Genomic DNA, 15161 nt, shown 5'->3' with positions numbered 1-15161 from the left:
CAATCGCTAGCACCTGTCGCCTCCGTATCGTTACTCCGCGGCACCGGATTGCGGCAATCATTGCCCGTCATCCAGCCACGAAACAGAAACAGGCAAATCCTCGTCGCGTTGCAGGCCAAGTCTCTGCGCGGCGTGCAACGAAGGAAGAGTGCAGAGTTGTGCTGTGTCTTCGTCGGCCCTGGGTCAGTCAGGGTCAGTCTTGAGCACGACCCGGCACAGCAACGACGGATCGATTAATGCGTCATTTGCGTGTCGATTCTTGGTGTCCTGATGTCAACACGTGACCCGCTTACGATCTGTCCACACTTCCAACACCAAGGCACCGCTTCAACATGGACGCATTGCGGCGGTCTGACATGAGCCACGCAAAGTCAAAAGCGGGTCCAGTACTTCGAGTCTTCTTCTCCTGCTGCTTGAACTCCTTCTGCTCGGATTGTATGGCGTCCAACAGTTTCTGCCAATCCACCCAGTTGCACTGCTGCTTGCGCTGAGCGTTGGACGTCTTGGCTTGATCTCGCTTGGCTTGGATCATGAGCTGGAAAGCACGGAGACCAATTGTCCAAACCTGCACCAGCGGCACAAACAGACATGTCAGTGGCAAGATGTAGGTGGACAAATTGCTGCACTTCCGCACCTGGTGTTTCTGTGCGTGGTACGACGATAGTGACAGGCCAGACGATGGCTGAGCTGCAAGTTCCAGGCTGCGGTGGATGCCCTTGGTCATCTTCTTCAGGATTCGGTGGATGCATTCGTGAAAGAAGTGCATGTCTCGATTCACGAACGGCAGCATCTCGATGAGAATCGTGAGTCGGTGCGCTGCCACGATCTGCATCTGGAAGAGATTGACGCGGATCGTGTCCTCCGACAACAGCTCGGGGTCAAAGTACAGCGCATGCCAGCGCTGACGAATCGCAGAAACCACCTTGGTAACGAAAAAATCTTGTACCGCTTTCGTTTCGTTGAAAGGGATCGAAGCTTGCAGCAACGAGCTACTCAGTCTACAGATCATAGAGTAAGTTAGCTATTCCATTGGTGTACACCCCAACATGACAGCACTTACTTTTCATAGTTGACGTAGAGCTGAAGATCGGTAGCATCGATCAGCATACCGCACCATGAGATGCACTCAGAACCTGGTGCATTGGTTGGAAGCCCCTGAGTAGCTGCAAAATTCGCTTGGCTCTTGGCAACATTGACAAAACACCCAAATTCCTCGTTGCCCTCGTGCATCACGGCGACGAACCTTCGCGCCCTCTTCAGGTCCGTCGTAATGAACATGAAGTCATCGGTGTACCGAAACAGCCCTTCGTGTTGACAGCAGGATACTGGTACGATGGCTGGGTCGCATACCTCAGGCAATCGTTTGCCGAGTACTCGCCGCTCGAAATGGGCATAGTACATGTTGCACAACGTGGTGGAGAGCACGGAGCCCTGCGGGATGCCGCATCGCTGAACGTAGTCACGGCCATCGACTTGGACGACGTTCGTAGACAAATGCTCCTTCAGCAGCTCGAGCGCTTTAGCTTTGGTCAGGTAGTCGTACAGGACACCGTCCACAAACATTGCGTTCTCTTTCTTGGACTGCGCTGCAAGTTCTTCAAACCCCAACAATTCTCCAGACGGATATGCCGGACGCTCCAGCTTGAAGAAAAACGAAGACGAAGGCAGCAATTCATCGCTATCTGAGATCGGAGCGACTTGGTGGCCAACCCAATGCTTGCGAATGAGATATTCATCCTCTTGTATCGCCTTCTTGAGAACCTGATACAGTTTCCGAGGCCGTATGGTATCAAAACAACGCTCCACATCGACAGTCACGCAGTAAGCCTTTGGGGTGCCCTTTGATGCACGTCGACGCTCTTCGCATCGAGAACATGAAGAGATTTCACGGAATAGAGGCTTGATGCGCTTGTAGATTTCATCCACGTTTCGGACGGAGGCCCCAACAAATCGCTTTGGCTGGCGCTCCATCTCGAACGTCAACACTCGGTGTATGGTTTCCATGGATCTGTTCACTGAGACTTTGCCTTGGTCCACAGCCCTAGATAAATTCATCAGCGGTCGAATTCCACTCGGTTTCGGGAGCAAGCGCAAACGAGAGGTTGCTAGCTGCCGTCTACGGTTGGCTTGCAGGGTTTTGTCGCTTGATGGTTGAAGAATGCCTCCCTGTAGATCGTCTAGAGCAAGTGTGCTGCAACATAACAATTCAGCGCTTAGCACTTGGCAAGTCGCACCCACAGTAGCTAGCTACCCCACCTGATCACATTCCAGACTGGACGCTGATAGAACTCGATCTCATTCGCCACTCCTTCTGCTTCTGTAATGTAAAACAGGTTTCTCAACAATGGGAAGATCAGCGACGATATCACCCACCGCAGCACGTCTTCAAAAAGCTGTTGACGCTTGACTCGTTCATTTGGAGGGCTGAACATACCACAAATGAATTAGTTGTACCATTTTCAGGAATAACGAAAACCCAACACAGTACCAGAACTCCGCATTCGAGTTGGTATTCATCCATTCCACTCTCGTAACTTGAAACTCTTCAGCACACTGCACAACATAGTCAATACAGCTTCTGTCTTGCATGGCTGAATTGCAGTCACGTACCTTCTTCAGCGAAAATATGTCGAACTTTCGGGAAAAAATGAGCTTGCGCAGCATCGACTTGACATACTTCCAGTTCTTCTTTGTGTCGCTGCTGCCCCACAACTCCTTAGGCACAACTCCAGCTAGCAGCTTCCGAACCAGCCGATAAATCTTCTTCTTCGGAGTCACAAATGTCAGCATCGTCTTGATATCCTCTTTGTGCTGTTGCAGCTTTGCCACGTCTGACGTTGAGTGCGTACTGACCCGATCTCCTGGGTTGGCCACTGTCTTCTTAGTCTTCTTCCCCACCGGCGCTGGCATGCCGTTACCAGCTTTCGATGTCCCCACAGAAGCGTGTGACAGCATTTCAATAGCTTCCTCCCTCCGCTTACGTTTCCGATCGCAGCTCGGAGCCACAACCTCGCTTTGGCTCGAATATCCGTCGTCAAGCGCTTTACGAACGATTGGAAGCAGGATAGGTCTCGATGTCGCCTCTGCATCACCATCAGCAGTTTTCTCCGCAAGCATTCGCTTGATGTTTGGATGACCCGCCATGAACTTACGAAACCCAGCGTGCACTGGGATTAACTTCCTTGCGAGCTCTTCAACTTTGAACGCCTTGAACCGTGCCACCATCTCCTGGATCGTTGGAATGAGGTTAATCAGCCGCTTGGGCAAGCGCTTTCCACCTGCAGTGTCTGGGAATATGGATCCGAGGACCCGTGAAGCTTCCGTCCGACTAATCGGCTCGCCTGTCTTGGACGCTTTCACTAGAGCGTGGGAGCTCGCGAACACTCGATCCTTTCGAAAATCCCTCGCATACATCACGTGGTTGATCGACACTTCTCGCTTTAAAGTGGCAGTCGCGTCGCCCAGTCGCTTCTGTTGTCGAAGACTCTTTCCAGTGAGCTAACACACCACAAAGCACCACATTAGCCACCACATCCAACCCCCTTCTCAACCAGACAGCACTCTACCTGCATATACGACAGCGAGGCTTCCTTCAGTTGCACAACAATCGTGTAGTTCAATAGCAAGTGCGTCAGGAGGTCGTCCCCCATGAGCCGATGCAGAGATTCCCACAGCGGCTTCTTCAGAGCAGCCACGAGAGTGTTCGGGTAGTAGCACATGATCCCATTGGACTGCGCCACTCGGTGGCCAGTAGCCCCGGGCGTCACTTCCCGATACCCGAGGGTTAAAACGTTGGCGTCCTCCCAATTGTCCGCCCGTTTCCGAGCCAGAAGCCGCTCGATGACATGATGTACCAATTCTCCCTGTCACCACCACCAACATCAGCAACCTCCACGAATTCTACGTCACTCTACCTTGTTATTCTAGTTCCTACATGTGCAATGGACGTCTCGCAGCTCCACGGACGCCGTGGGAATGGTTCTACCCCTGCCCGGATCACGAACGTGTGGTCCAGAGCGAAGCCCACGTCCTGGCTGGTTGGGAGTGAGAGGTTCCGGTAGAGTGAATCGTCTCCGAGCTCCTGCGCCGCACTACCCATGGACCAATGCACCACCATGTTATTAGCCATTACGATACGCTACGCAGCTACTGTATCCCCCGCTCACCTCTGCAGGAGCGAGCGCAGCGACTGCGCCGTCGCGAGCAGCGCGTCCATGGGACACACTTTTGAAAGAGTGACAGGTACCACTTCAACTTGCACTCGGATAAAGATCAACACGATGCCGAATTTGCCAGACGCCTTCGTGGTTGAGCTTGGATACGGGTTCAACGCCGTCCTTCACTGTGATGTGGTCGATAGCGATGTTGTTGTATTGAATAGCCTGCCGTGGGATTTACACAGCAATCCTGCTCTTCACGCTGTTGCAGGTTTGCCACCCCCTTGCCAAATATCGAGACCGCTGGGTGTGCAGATCAACTCCACGTTCACCCCCTTCATGGCTTCAACCCGAGCTTCCCGCAGACAAGCTCCCGTCCTGTCGAAGGAATGCGCTGGCTGCCCATTTGTTTGCATATCTGTACAAGGACGAGTTGCTACTTGTGGTAAGTATGTTTTTTTTAAATAATGGGTAACGCATATTGTGCTAGGTGTGGTAGGTATGTTGCTGCATACACTTCAAAATGAGGGATGTCCTTGTGTACGACGTTCTTCTAAGCGTACGATGCAAACTATTGAGTGGAGTTTACAATGTTTCGCTGGAAGTAAGTGACAGAGGACGCAACATCGAACTGATTGTTGGCCTTCCACGACTCGTAGGCCCCACATCTCCCCTTGAAGACATGTGAATAAGCCCAAATGTGGTTTACCACGTCAAAAGGACAGTGAATAGGTATGCATGTTTACTGAGTTCGTATTATACATTTAAAATGTGCCTATCAATTTCGTCGCTCTGAGAAACGTTATGGCGTCGCTGCTGCAACCAACAACCAACATTTCGTCGCTCTAAGCCATCACAACTTAATCGTCTCCATCCTTACCAACAGCAGCGACACCAACAAGTTCTCCGGGAAATGGTGGAAACGATCACTCTGGTGTTTGCCCACGGCGGAGGCTTCTGCAAAGAAGTCTGGGAACCCATTATGTGTCGCCTTCGAGAGTCTCCGTTATTGCAGGGTGCAGCCGTGAACACTGAATTCGTGAACTTTGACTTCAAGTATCACGGTAGCAACCGAGACGAGTCCGAGACACCGCGACTGGACCTGAGCGACCCCAAGTCTCCGAGAGTGTACCATTCGTCTGGAGATTTAACCACCTGGACTTCTGCAGTCGCGCTAGAGCGAGTGCATGAACTCCAGAGCAAGAACCCCGACAGACGGATCATTGGAGTTGGTCACTCGATGGGAGCTTGTGCGCTCTGGAACACGGAAGTGAACTATCCAGGCACCTTCGCTGGTCTCATTCTGTTTGAGCCGGTGTATGGCGACATCAAAGTTGATGCAGTCACGGACTTCCTGGTGTCTATCACGCTGCAACGTGAGTCGTCGTGGTAAGAGCGTAGGTAGATTCTGTGAGCTCTGGAGGTGAGTACTGATAGATTGTTCGTTCTGTTCAAACAGGCCATCGCGTGAAGCAGCAGAGGAACATCTTCGCAATTTCAAGAACTTCTCCGCGTGGGACCGCGAGTCGCTGGAGGCGTACATGAAAGGCGGACTCGTAGAAGACAAGTCGACAGGATGGACGAAGCTGGCCTGCAGTCCGTCCATGGAAGCGGCGTTGTACTGCCACAAGCTCATGTTCTGCAGCGATGAGCAGCTCGCACGCGTGAAGGGTAAGGTTTTCTTCCACAGCGGAGGTCGCTCCAAGATGTTCCTGCCGTGGATTTTCCAAGAGATGAACGAGAAGTGGCCCCATATTTACTCGTTGGAGAAGCCCATTCCTCGCTGCTCTCACGTCATGATCATGGAGAATCCTGAAGCAGTGGCTCAAGATATTTTGATGAGCTTGGCCGAACTCGAGCCGTTCCGCGCGTCTCCGAGCCACTCACGCCTGTAAATAGCCATTAGAGACGCAGCTCAAGCCTTAACGTCCCACGGGGCGTTACCGTCGCCCTGAACAATCACAAATTATGTTTATTCTGCTTCGTCGACACTTCCGAAGCTTCGTAAACCTGTCGTGGCTCTCGAAAATGTCAAATACCACAATTAAAGCACCAGCCTCCAGCGCACTTCAACTGATAACCACCTAAAATGTCCACGGCGGCGACGTTATTGTTTGCCCACGGCGGAGGCTTCTGCAAGGAAGTCTGGGAGCCCATTATTCGTCGTTTGAAAGACTCCTCATTGCTGCACGGAGCAGTGAACACTCAGTTCGTGAGCTTCGACTTCAAATATCACGGCAGCAACCGTGACGAATCTGTTGCTCCTCAGCTCGACCTCAGCAACCCTGCAGCGCCGAGAGTTCACCACCCAGCTGCTGACATGACGGCCTGGACGTCCGCGGAAGTGCTGCACCAAGCTCGTGCGCTTAAGAGCAAGAGCCTCAACACGCCATTGATTGGAATCGGTCACTCGATGGGCGCTTCCGCCATGTGGAACACGGAGGTGCAGTACCCAGGCACCTTCGACGGCCTCATCCTGCTCGAACCGGTGTACGGTAACCTGAACTCGGACGTCGTCACCAACTTCTTGGTGTCACTCACCCTCCAGCGTGAATCCTCATGGTAAACTACCATTTCGTCTACATCAAACGTCACAAACTTGACACTTTCCTTCTTGTAGGCCGTCAAGAGCAGCAGCAGAGGACCATCTCCGCAAGTTAAAGAACTTTGCAGCCTGGGACCGTGAGGCCTTGGACGCGTACATGAAGGGGGCACTCGTGGAGGACAAGTCAACGGGTGACACGGTTCTGGCCTGCAGTCCGTCCATCGAGGCGTCACTGTACTGCCACAAGCTGCTGTTCTTCAACGACCAGCAGCTCGCACAACCACAGTGCAAAGTCTTCTTCCACAGCGGAGGTCGCACCAAGATGTTCCTCCCGAAGGTCTTCCAGGAGATCAGCGCCAAGTGGCCGAACATTTACTCGCTGTGGGAGCCCGTTCCCGACACTTCGCACGCGTTCGTAATGGAGAAACCTGATCAAGTGGCGCAGAATGTCATCGACAGCCTCCAGGAGCTCCAACCTTTTCAAACGGCGAGACTCTAGGGGGCCAACAGGTTCTACAGGACAGGTGATGTCCTTGTTGATGTATAGCTAGATATTGATTCTTTATAGTTTCGCCGTGGAAATCTCTTGGCAGACCGTCTTTCGAAATGTCTAGCTCTGTGTGGGCCGTGTCCCGACCACGACCTCTTTGGCTGAAGATATAGGTTTATCAATGCAATAGAGAATACGGAGCTCGTATCAAGGTCTTGGCCCAAACTGTGACGAGCCGTTGCTCTGCGGTTTTTCATCGCCACCAGAGTGTCACGGTGCTCAGCGCGGTCGGTTCCCAGCCTAACGGTTTGTGTCGTCTGAGATGTCGAGTGGCTTTGCTGCTGAAAAGGTGACAAAACGTCAGCTCTATTGCATGAACCACACAGCGCAAGTATTTACCATGCGAGTGACGAGCATGGCTTGCATACCAGCAATCGTCACGTGCTGGTCCTGTACGCATTCTCGCAACACAGAATTGGCAACTTTCGTGCGCTGAATTGTCATGTAGGCTTCGCCCTGTTCGATGAGCACTCGGTGCTTGAGCAAGTTCACTTCTCTCTGCAGCCTCGCCACCTTCGCCACGAGGTCGCTCTTCTGCTGCTTGCGGATATCGTACGTCGTTCGATACTTCTTGGATGGCCCCTGCTGCTTCTTCCTCGTCTCAACCGCCTTCTTCACCCGCTTGAAAGGAGCCTGTTCACTGCTTTGATTGAGTAGCCCTACGCTCGACGTCGCATGTAGAGGCTCACTCGACCGTGTACTTTGAGATGCCGTTGGGTTGGCCATGCTTCTTTGTCAAACCAGATAAAAGTCTAGGATGTCACCCGCGATAACGTGAGGTGACTCGCCTCACCTCAGGTGAGGAAGTCCTTCACGTGGTTACGATACCCTGACGTAGTCAACAGAGACCGTGATTGTTCACCTCGTCCAAAGAAGACCTTTGGTGCAACGATACCCTCAATGCAGCGTGCATTTTATCGGGCTTGCAATCGTGAAGCAATATGAGTCCATTGCCAACTCGGCATCTAAAGTGTTGATCAAATGTCACGATACAAGACCATGTTCATGCCCTGAACTGGCGGAGGTGCCAATCCTGAACGGCAATCCCTATTCTTGCGCCGTCTGCATCTGTTAATTAATTTTAACGTCTCATCGATAGGCCACTGAACACCATGGCCTCCCCTCCTGGTCCTTCGGCGTGGGAGACCAGCGTCCACCGCTTGGAACTGTCCGCAGACACCAATGGAGGTCGACAGGACCAGTCCGAGCCTCAAGAGGCGAGTCGGAAGCGCAACGCTCAGGCGAAACCAACTGCAGAGAAGAAGCGCAAGACCACGTACGATATTCGCAGAGAGCAGAAGGTGGAACTCAAGACTCAAGTGGAGAGACTGCAGAAACAACTCGACGGACTCAAGTACCAGGTGCTGGTGGAGAAGGGGGAAGCGGCCAAGTCCAATGAACGCGCAGCAGCGGGCAACTCGGTGCTGCAAGAGTTTATCCAGGAACAGCACGTAGAGTTCGCCAAGATGCAGGCCATGCTTGCTACCCACTTGGTAAGAAGAGTTTGTTGCTGCTTTTATGATGTGTTAGACTGTTCTAACGCTGGAGTTGTCGCCTTTTGCAGCAACAAAACATTGATACACTGCACCCAGCGCAGACTATCATTCGACTTGGGACCGATCGAGCAGAGCGTCATAACACACTGGTAGCACTGAAAGACCGGGAGTTGCAGGAGGCCAAGCGCTTCATCACTGCTCGGGGCCGAGGACTGGACCCGAGATCTTCCTACTCTCAGGAAGAGCGGAACAACGGTCCAGGAGAAGATTACTGTATCGTACTCTTCGAGAACAGGGCGGTGCATGGCGCCAGAGCTCGAGATGTGTTTGATGCGTTCATTGACATCGCGCAGAACGCTGAGATCATCATTTCAGAGCTCTTTGGCAGCATTACCATCCGCGAAAACAACGATTCCGACCAGAGAGATCTCTCTCAGATGCGTCTGGTGACGTCGACCTCGCTGGGGACGGTGGTGGAGTCGAACACGGTCATGTTCGCCGAGTTCCTCGAGGGTACCGATGATGATGAGGGAAACTGCGGACTAATCGTGTCGGACTTTGTCGATTCGGACGAACTTTATCCCTACAAGCCGGAGGAACGCGTACGGAGAGACACGACGACCGTGTTCATGATCCGCTCGTTCATGCAGCCGATTCCGTCGTCCCAAAGCTCGGGCAGTAACAGTCCTAACAAGTCGAAGGATAGTTCAAACGAGAAAGAGCTCGTGGTCGTGGCCACGCGCTGGACGTGCTCTAAAATTCGACGCAACAAGATGGACCTTTCGGCTGATGCACTGCGCGAGCTACAGGAAAGCACAGTTTCTTTTGGCGATACCATGAAGACGTGCATCCAGCAACGATTGGGCAAGACTGGCATGTACGACCCAAAGCATCCAACGTCGTCGCGAGCTGCAGCAGTAGACAAATAATCTGATGACGATATTCCTCTTGCATAACCATTGATTTTGATTACGACGATTAGCGAAAGGTTTACGTTTGGGGCCCTCACTTTTCATTTCATCTCGTACTGCCCACACGACTGGAATGGCGCAACGCAACAAGACCCGATCGAAGAAAACACAGACGAAGCGGGCAACAACTGCGTACGCGGTTCGCAAAGAGCGCAAGCGAAACTTGGAAGAGCAGGCGGAACAACTGCAAAGCGAACTGGACTCACTCAAGCTCCTAGTGCTAGTGAATGAAGGTGAGATCGACAAAGCCACTCGACGCAGTCAGCTAGAAAGCGTGGTACTGCACGAGTTCGTTCAAGAACAGCATCTGCCTTTCGCCCAAACGCAAGCAGCATTTGCGAGTCACGTGGTAAGATTCATATGTTGGCGTGTATCGATAGCGGGCACTAACTTAACCAGTTTGTTGTTGTTGTTGTAGCAACGAAGTTTAGGCTTTATCCAACCCGGACAAAGTGTGATTCGCCTTGGAATTGACCAAGCAGAGCGCTACAAAACCTTGATAGCACTCAAAGACCGCAAGCTGGACTATGGAGAACGCTATCTCGCAGCAAGAAGTCACGGGCTTGATCTTGCGTCGACATATTGCCAGGAAGAACGCTTCGACGCCCCTGATGGAGACTACTCTGTTGTGAGGTTTGAGATTCTACCCATCCACGGAGTTCGGGTCGTCGAAGTGTTCGACGCTATCCTGAACTCCATCCTGAATGCCGAGATCGTTCTCTCTGAGGTTTTCGGTAGTCTTTCCGTTCGCGAAGACAGCGACTTCGAGAGCTCCGAGTTTGCTCAGATTCGACTTGCTTCGGCTGTCTCCTCTGGATCAATCGTGGAGTCAAATACTGTTCTGTTCCCGAGATTCCACGACGGAGCAGGCAGTGAGCACGATGCCTACGGAATTATAGCTGCTAATTATGTAGACTTTGATGAGTTGCATCCGTACCAAACTGGCAAACGTGTGCGGGGAGACACAACTTCGATTATCACGGCTCGATCTCTTTCCGGTGAGACGAAAGAAGCTGATCGTGATTCCACGAGACGATCTGACGTAGTGGTTACGCGTTGGACGTGCTTGCAAATCCACCGCAGCGACACGAACATACTCCAGAATCCTGAGGTAGAAATGAAAGAGAGCTCTGTGTGCTGGGGCGATACCACAAGGCGGTGCGTGGAGCAGCAACTTGTTCAAGCATCCACAACCAAGGTAGAATGAGCGTACACGTCAACAAAGAAACAGGCGATTTGATAGTTAAACTTATCAACATATCTTTTGCTTCCGTTTTGTAAAAGCCTACTGCTTTCCCAACGTGATTGCTGCTTAGGAGCGATCCCAGGGAGACGTTTGCGTTATTTCCTTGCACTTAGAATTAAAGATAGCGATGGCACGAGCGGAAAAAATCCGATCTGTCTTGCCACGCTCGGAGTTTATATGCCAACCTAGAGCAGCCACCAGGAAGGAAAATAAGTGGATTGACCAGTTAGCGGATTTCTCGTTTCATTATCCACACATTTCCAAAGATAAGTGTGTTTTCTGGTGGGGCAGGTTCAATGCTACAAGCTTGTCAAAACCCAGTCGTTAAAGAACATCAGCCAGCGCTCTGCCGTTAATGCTTGGCTTTGCTACGAACCAGTTGTCAGCTCACACGTAAGGCCGCTATGCCATTTTGTACACTCATTCCGTCGCGACAACAAACCAAAGTTCTGCGTAATCGAAGTTTTGATTATTTCGTAAATAGCACCTGAGTGGATTACTCAGATGTATTTCGAAATAATCAAAACTAGATTACTCCTCCCAAAACTGCAGTACAAACGCGTCATTGGCCACCTTCAGCTGTAACAATCCCGTCATTCGTTTACGCAAATCCTCCAGCGAAACCTGTACAGGCAACACCACGCAAGAAAGGAACCCTCAATGGCATTCAACAATTTTCTTCGTGAGCTCAACATCAACATTCACAAAACAAGTTCTGCATTAGGCTTCCAACATCATGCCGCTGACCGATAAAAAGCCTGGCCTCGAGTCGCCGGATGCTCTCATGGCCCACGGTCCTCAAGCACTCCACGACCACGTCGCAACGAGTTTTGAGGCTGCAATGGGGCGTTCGCTGCCGCAGATGGAAGTGCGCTTCAGCAATTTGTCTGTTTCGGCAGATATCGTCGTGGCGGATGAGGACGAAGACAAACACGAGCTTCCAACGCTGTGGAATTCGGTCAAGAAGATAGTCACGAAATGCTCGTCCAAGGAGAACGTCGTGCGCAAGGAGATTCTCAAGAGTACCAGCGGCGTCTTCAAGCCAGGTACCATCACGCTGGTTCTCGGACAGCCTGGATCGGGCAAGTCATCGTTGATGCAGATCCTTAGCGGCCGCTTCCCCATGGACAAGAACGTCACGGTGGAAGGTGCCGTGACCTACAACGGCGAGGAGCTTGGAGCCGTTTCCAAACGACTGCCCCAATTGGCGTCGTACGTGCCGCAACGCGACAAGCATTTTCCGTTGCTGACGGTCAAGGAGACGCTCGGATTCGCGCACGAGTTTTCGGGCAGGAAGCTGATCCACGAAGGCGAGCAGCGGTTCTCAAAGGGAACCATCGAGCAAAACAAAGCTGCTCTGGACGTGGCAAACGCTTTGTCTGATCACTATCCAGACGTTGTGGTCCGTCAACTCGGTCTCGAAAACTGCCACGACACCATCGTCGGAGATGTGATGCATCGCGGTGTCTCGGGAGGAGAGCGCAAACGAGTCACGACCGGCGAGATGGAGTTCGGTATGAAAACCGTGGCGTTCATGGACGAGATCAGTACTGGCTTGGACAGTGCGGCAACCTTCGACATCATCAGCACCCAGCGCAGTGTGGCCACGAAGATGAAGAAGACCGTCGTGATTGCACTGCTCCAACCGGCCCCGGAAGTGTTCAACCTGTTTGACGATGTCATGATTCTGAACGAGGGCGAGGTGATGTATCACGGCCCGCGTCAGGAGGTGGAAAACTACTTCTCGTCCATGGGATTCGTTCGTCCGCCTGGAAGAGACTTGGCTGACTTCCTGTTGGATCTCGGCACGAAGCAGCAGCGCCAGTACGAGCGTGCGTTGCCCATTGGGATGAACACGTTTCCACGTCTAGCGACTGAGTTCGGAACGATTTTCCGGCAGTCGAGGATCTACCAGAACATGATCCGTACGCTGGAGGAACCTCATGACCAGGAGCTGGTGACCAACAAAGCGGAGGACATAGACACGATGCCGGAATTCCAGCAGTCGTTTTGGGACAGCACTGCGACGCTGATGCGCAGGCAGGCGATGCTAACGATCCGAGAGAAGGAGTTTTTGATCTCTCGCGCTGTCATGATTACCGTAATGGGTCTTCTCAATTCCTCCATGTTCTGGGACATTGATCCAGCCAACGTGCAAGTGATGCTGGGAGTCCTCTTCCAGTGCATTCTCTTCTTGGCGGTCGGACAGACGTCTTTGATCCCCACGTTCATGGCCGCTCGCGATATTTTCTACAAGCAACGCGGTGCCAGCTTCTATCGCACGTCGGCGTACGTGCTGTCGTGTTCTGTCGCCCAGCTCCCGCTAGCAGTCGGCGAGAGTGTGGTGTTTGGCACGTTGATCTATTGGCTCTGCGGCTTCGTGAGCTCTGCCGAAAACTTCCTCATCTTCATGGCTCTGCTGATCCTGACGAACATGGCGTTTGCGGCCTGGTTCTTCTTCATCACAGCGATTGCACCCGACATCCACATCTCCAAGCCGATTGCCATGGTGTCGATCGTCTTCTTCATCCTGTTTGCCGGCTTTGTCGTCTCGAAGGCTCAAATCCCAGACTACTTCATTTGGCTGTACTGGGCCGACCCGATCTCGTGGGCCCTGCGCGCACTCGCAGTGAACCAGTATCGCTCGTCTTCGTTCGACGTGTGCGTGCATGAAGGTGTCGACTACTGCGCGCAGTTTGACATGAACATGGGCGAGTACTCTCTTTCGCTCTATGACGTTCCATCGGAGAAGTACTGGATCGCGACCGGCGCCATCTTCATGGTCGCTGCGTACTTGGTCTTCATGGGTCTCAGCTTCATTGCACTCGAGTACAAGCGGTACGAAAGCCCAGAGCACATCATACGCTCGAGGAAGGGCGCCTTGGATGAAGAAGGCAGCTATGCGCTGCTCGCGACGCCGAAGACTCAACCAGCCGGAGTCGACTTTGTCAACGACACTACCATCCTCAATGTCAAGACGAAAGACAAGAGCTTCGCCCCAGTGACAATCGCCTTCCAGGACTTGTGGTACTCTGTTCGTTCGCCATCCAACCCCAACGAATCGCTCGACTTGCTCAAAGGCATCAGCGGCTTTGCGTTACCAGGGTCGATCACTGCGCTCATGGGTTCCTCTGGTGCTGGAAAGACGACGCTGATGGACGTGATCGCCGGCAGGAAGACGGAAGGCGCCATCAAGGGTAAGATTCTGCTCAACGGATATGAAGCAACAGACCTTGCGATTCGTCGGTGTACGGGGTACTGCGAGCAAATGGACATCCACTCGGAGGCGGCCACGTTCCGAGAAGCTCTGACTTTCAGCTCGTTCCTTCGCCAAGACAGCAGCCTGTCTGCAAGCAAGAAATACGACTCGGTGAGCGAGTGTCTGGACTTGCTGGACATGCACGACATCGCGGACCAGATCATCCGCGGCAGCTCAGTTGAGCAAATGAAGCGCTTGACGATTGGCGTTGAGCTTGCAGCGCAACCGAGCGTGCTGTTCCTGGATGAACCAACGAGTGGGCTGGATGCTCGATCAGCGAAGATGATCATGGATGGCGTTCGCAAAGTGGCTGACAGCGGGCGGACTATTGTGTGTACGATTCACCAACCGTCGACGGAGGTGTTTCTGCTGTTCGACAGTTTGTTGTTGCTGAAGCGTGGCGGCGAGACGGTTTTCTTTGGCGAATTGGGCAACAAGTGTCAGCACTTGATCGACTACTTTGCAGCTATCCCTGGCACGCCGGAGCTTCTGGAGGGCTACAACCCGGCCACTTGGATGCTCGAGTGCATCGGTGCCGGTGTTGGCAATGCCCCAGGCAACAATGTTGACTTCGTGGAGTATTTTATCGAGAGTGAGGAGAAGCGCATGCTGGATACAAACTTGATGAAGGAAGGAGTGTCATTCCCGTCGCCTGATGTCCCCGAGATGAAGTTTGGTCGGAAACGTGCTTCTTCATCGTGGACTCAGGCTCAGTTCCTGGTAATGCGGTTTTTGCGCATGTACTGGCGCACGCCCTCGTACAACATCACTCGGTTTGTGATCGCATCGATCCTGAGTCTCCTGTTCGGACTGGTGTTTGTCGACTCGGAGTACACAAGCTACCAGGGTCTCAACAGCGGCGTGGGTATGGTCTTCACAACGTCCCTCTTTAACGGTCTTGTCTCCTTCAGCAGTGTACTGCCCATTGCTTCAGGCG

General features: G+C 52.6%; 6 protein-coding genes across 6 annotated transcripts; 4 read left to right on the top strand and 2 right to left on the bottom strand.

The window, feature by feature from the left end:
• Window positions 1-289: 289 nt before the first annotated feature.
• KRP23_1207 (Telomerase reverse transcriptase) lies at window positions 290-4216 on the bottom strand (the record flags this gene model as incomplete). The annotated part of the gene is made up of 9 exons (XM_067882509.1): window positions 290-565; window positions 635-998; window positions 1061-2191; window positions 2257-2424; window positions 2489-2553; window positions 2611-3498; window positions 3567-3863; window positions 3935-4091; window positions 4167-4216. 9 exons carry the CDS (start codon window positions 4214-4216, stop codon window positions 290-292), a joined length of 3396 nt encoding a protein of 1131 aa, XP_067751775.1.
• Window positions 4217-5070: 854 nt separating this feature from the next.
• KRP23_1206 (Abhydrolase domain-containing protein AFT2-1) lies at window positions 5071-6052 on the top strand (the record flags this gene model as incomplete). Its single annotated transcript, XM_067882498.1, has 2 exons — window positions 5071-5546; window positions 5617-6052. The coding sequence occupies 2 exons, from the start codon at window positions 5071-5073 to the stop codon at window positions 6050-6052; spliced, it is 912 nt and encodes a 303-aa protein (XP_067751774.1).
• A 194-nt stretch (window positions 6053-6246) lies between these two features.
• Window positions 6247-7201, top strand: KRP23_1205 (Abhydrolase domain-containing protein AFT2-1; the record flags this gene model as incomplete). The annotated part of the gene is made up of 2 exons (XM_067882487.1): window positions 6247-6719; window positions 6778-7201. 2 exons carry the CDS (start codon window positions 6247-6249, stop codon window positions 7199-7201), a joined length of 897 nt encoding a protein of 298 aa, XP_067751773.1.
• Window positions 7202-7492: 291 nt separating this feature from the next.
• On the bottom strand, window positions 7493-7978 carry KRP23_1204 (uncharacterized protein; the record flags this gene model as incomplete). The annotated part of the gene is made up of 2 exons (XM_067882476.1): window positions 7493-7533; window positions 7621-7978. 2 exons carry the CDS (start codon window positions 7976-7978, stop codon window positions 7493-7495), a joined length of 399 nt encoding a protein of 132 aa, XP_067751772.1.
• Window positions 7979-8364: 386 nt separating this feature from the next.
• KRP23_1203 (uncharacterized protein) lies at window positions 8365-9677 on the top strand (the record flags this gene model as incomplete). The annotated part of the gene is made up of 2 exons (XM_067882465.1): window positions 8365-8745; window positions 8817-9677. 2 exons carry the CDS (start codon window positions 8365-8367, stop codon window positions 9675-9677), a joined length of 1242 nt encoding a protein of 413 aa, XP_067751771.1.
• A 115-nt stretch (window positions 9678-9792) lies between these two features.
• Window positions 9793-10926, top strand: KRP23_1202 (uncharacterized protein; the record flags this gene model as incomplete). The annotated part of the gene is made up of 2 exons (XM_067882454.1): window positions 9793-10068; window positions 10138-10926. The coding sequence occupies 2 exons, from the start codon at window positions 9793-9795 to the stop codon at window positions 10924-10926; spliced, it is 1065 nt and encodes a 354-aa protein (XP_067751770.1).
• Between the last annotated feature and the right edge of the window lie 4235 nt (window positions 10927-15161).

This window comes from Phytophthora ramorum (genome assembly GCF_020800215.1).
Source record: "Phytophthora ramorum isolate Pr-102 chromosome Unknown Phyram_PR-102_s0001, whole genome shotgun sequence".
NCBI lineage: Eukaryota > Oomycota > Peronosporomycetes > Peronosporales > Peronosporaceae > Phytophthora > Phytophthora ramorum.
This window is presented reverse-complemented; position numbering and strand designations above follow the sequence as displayed.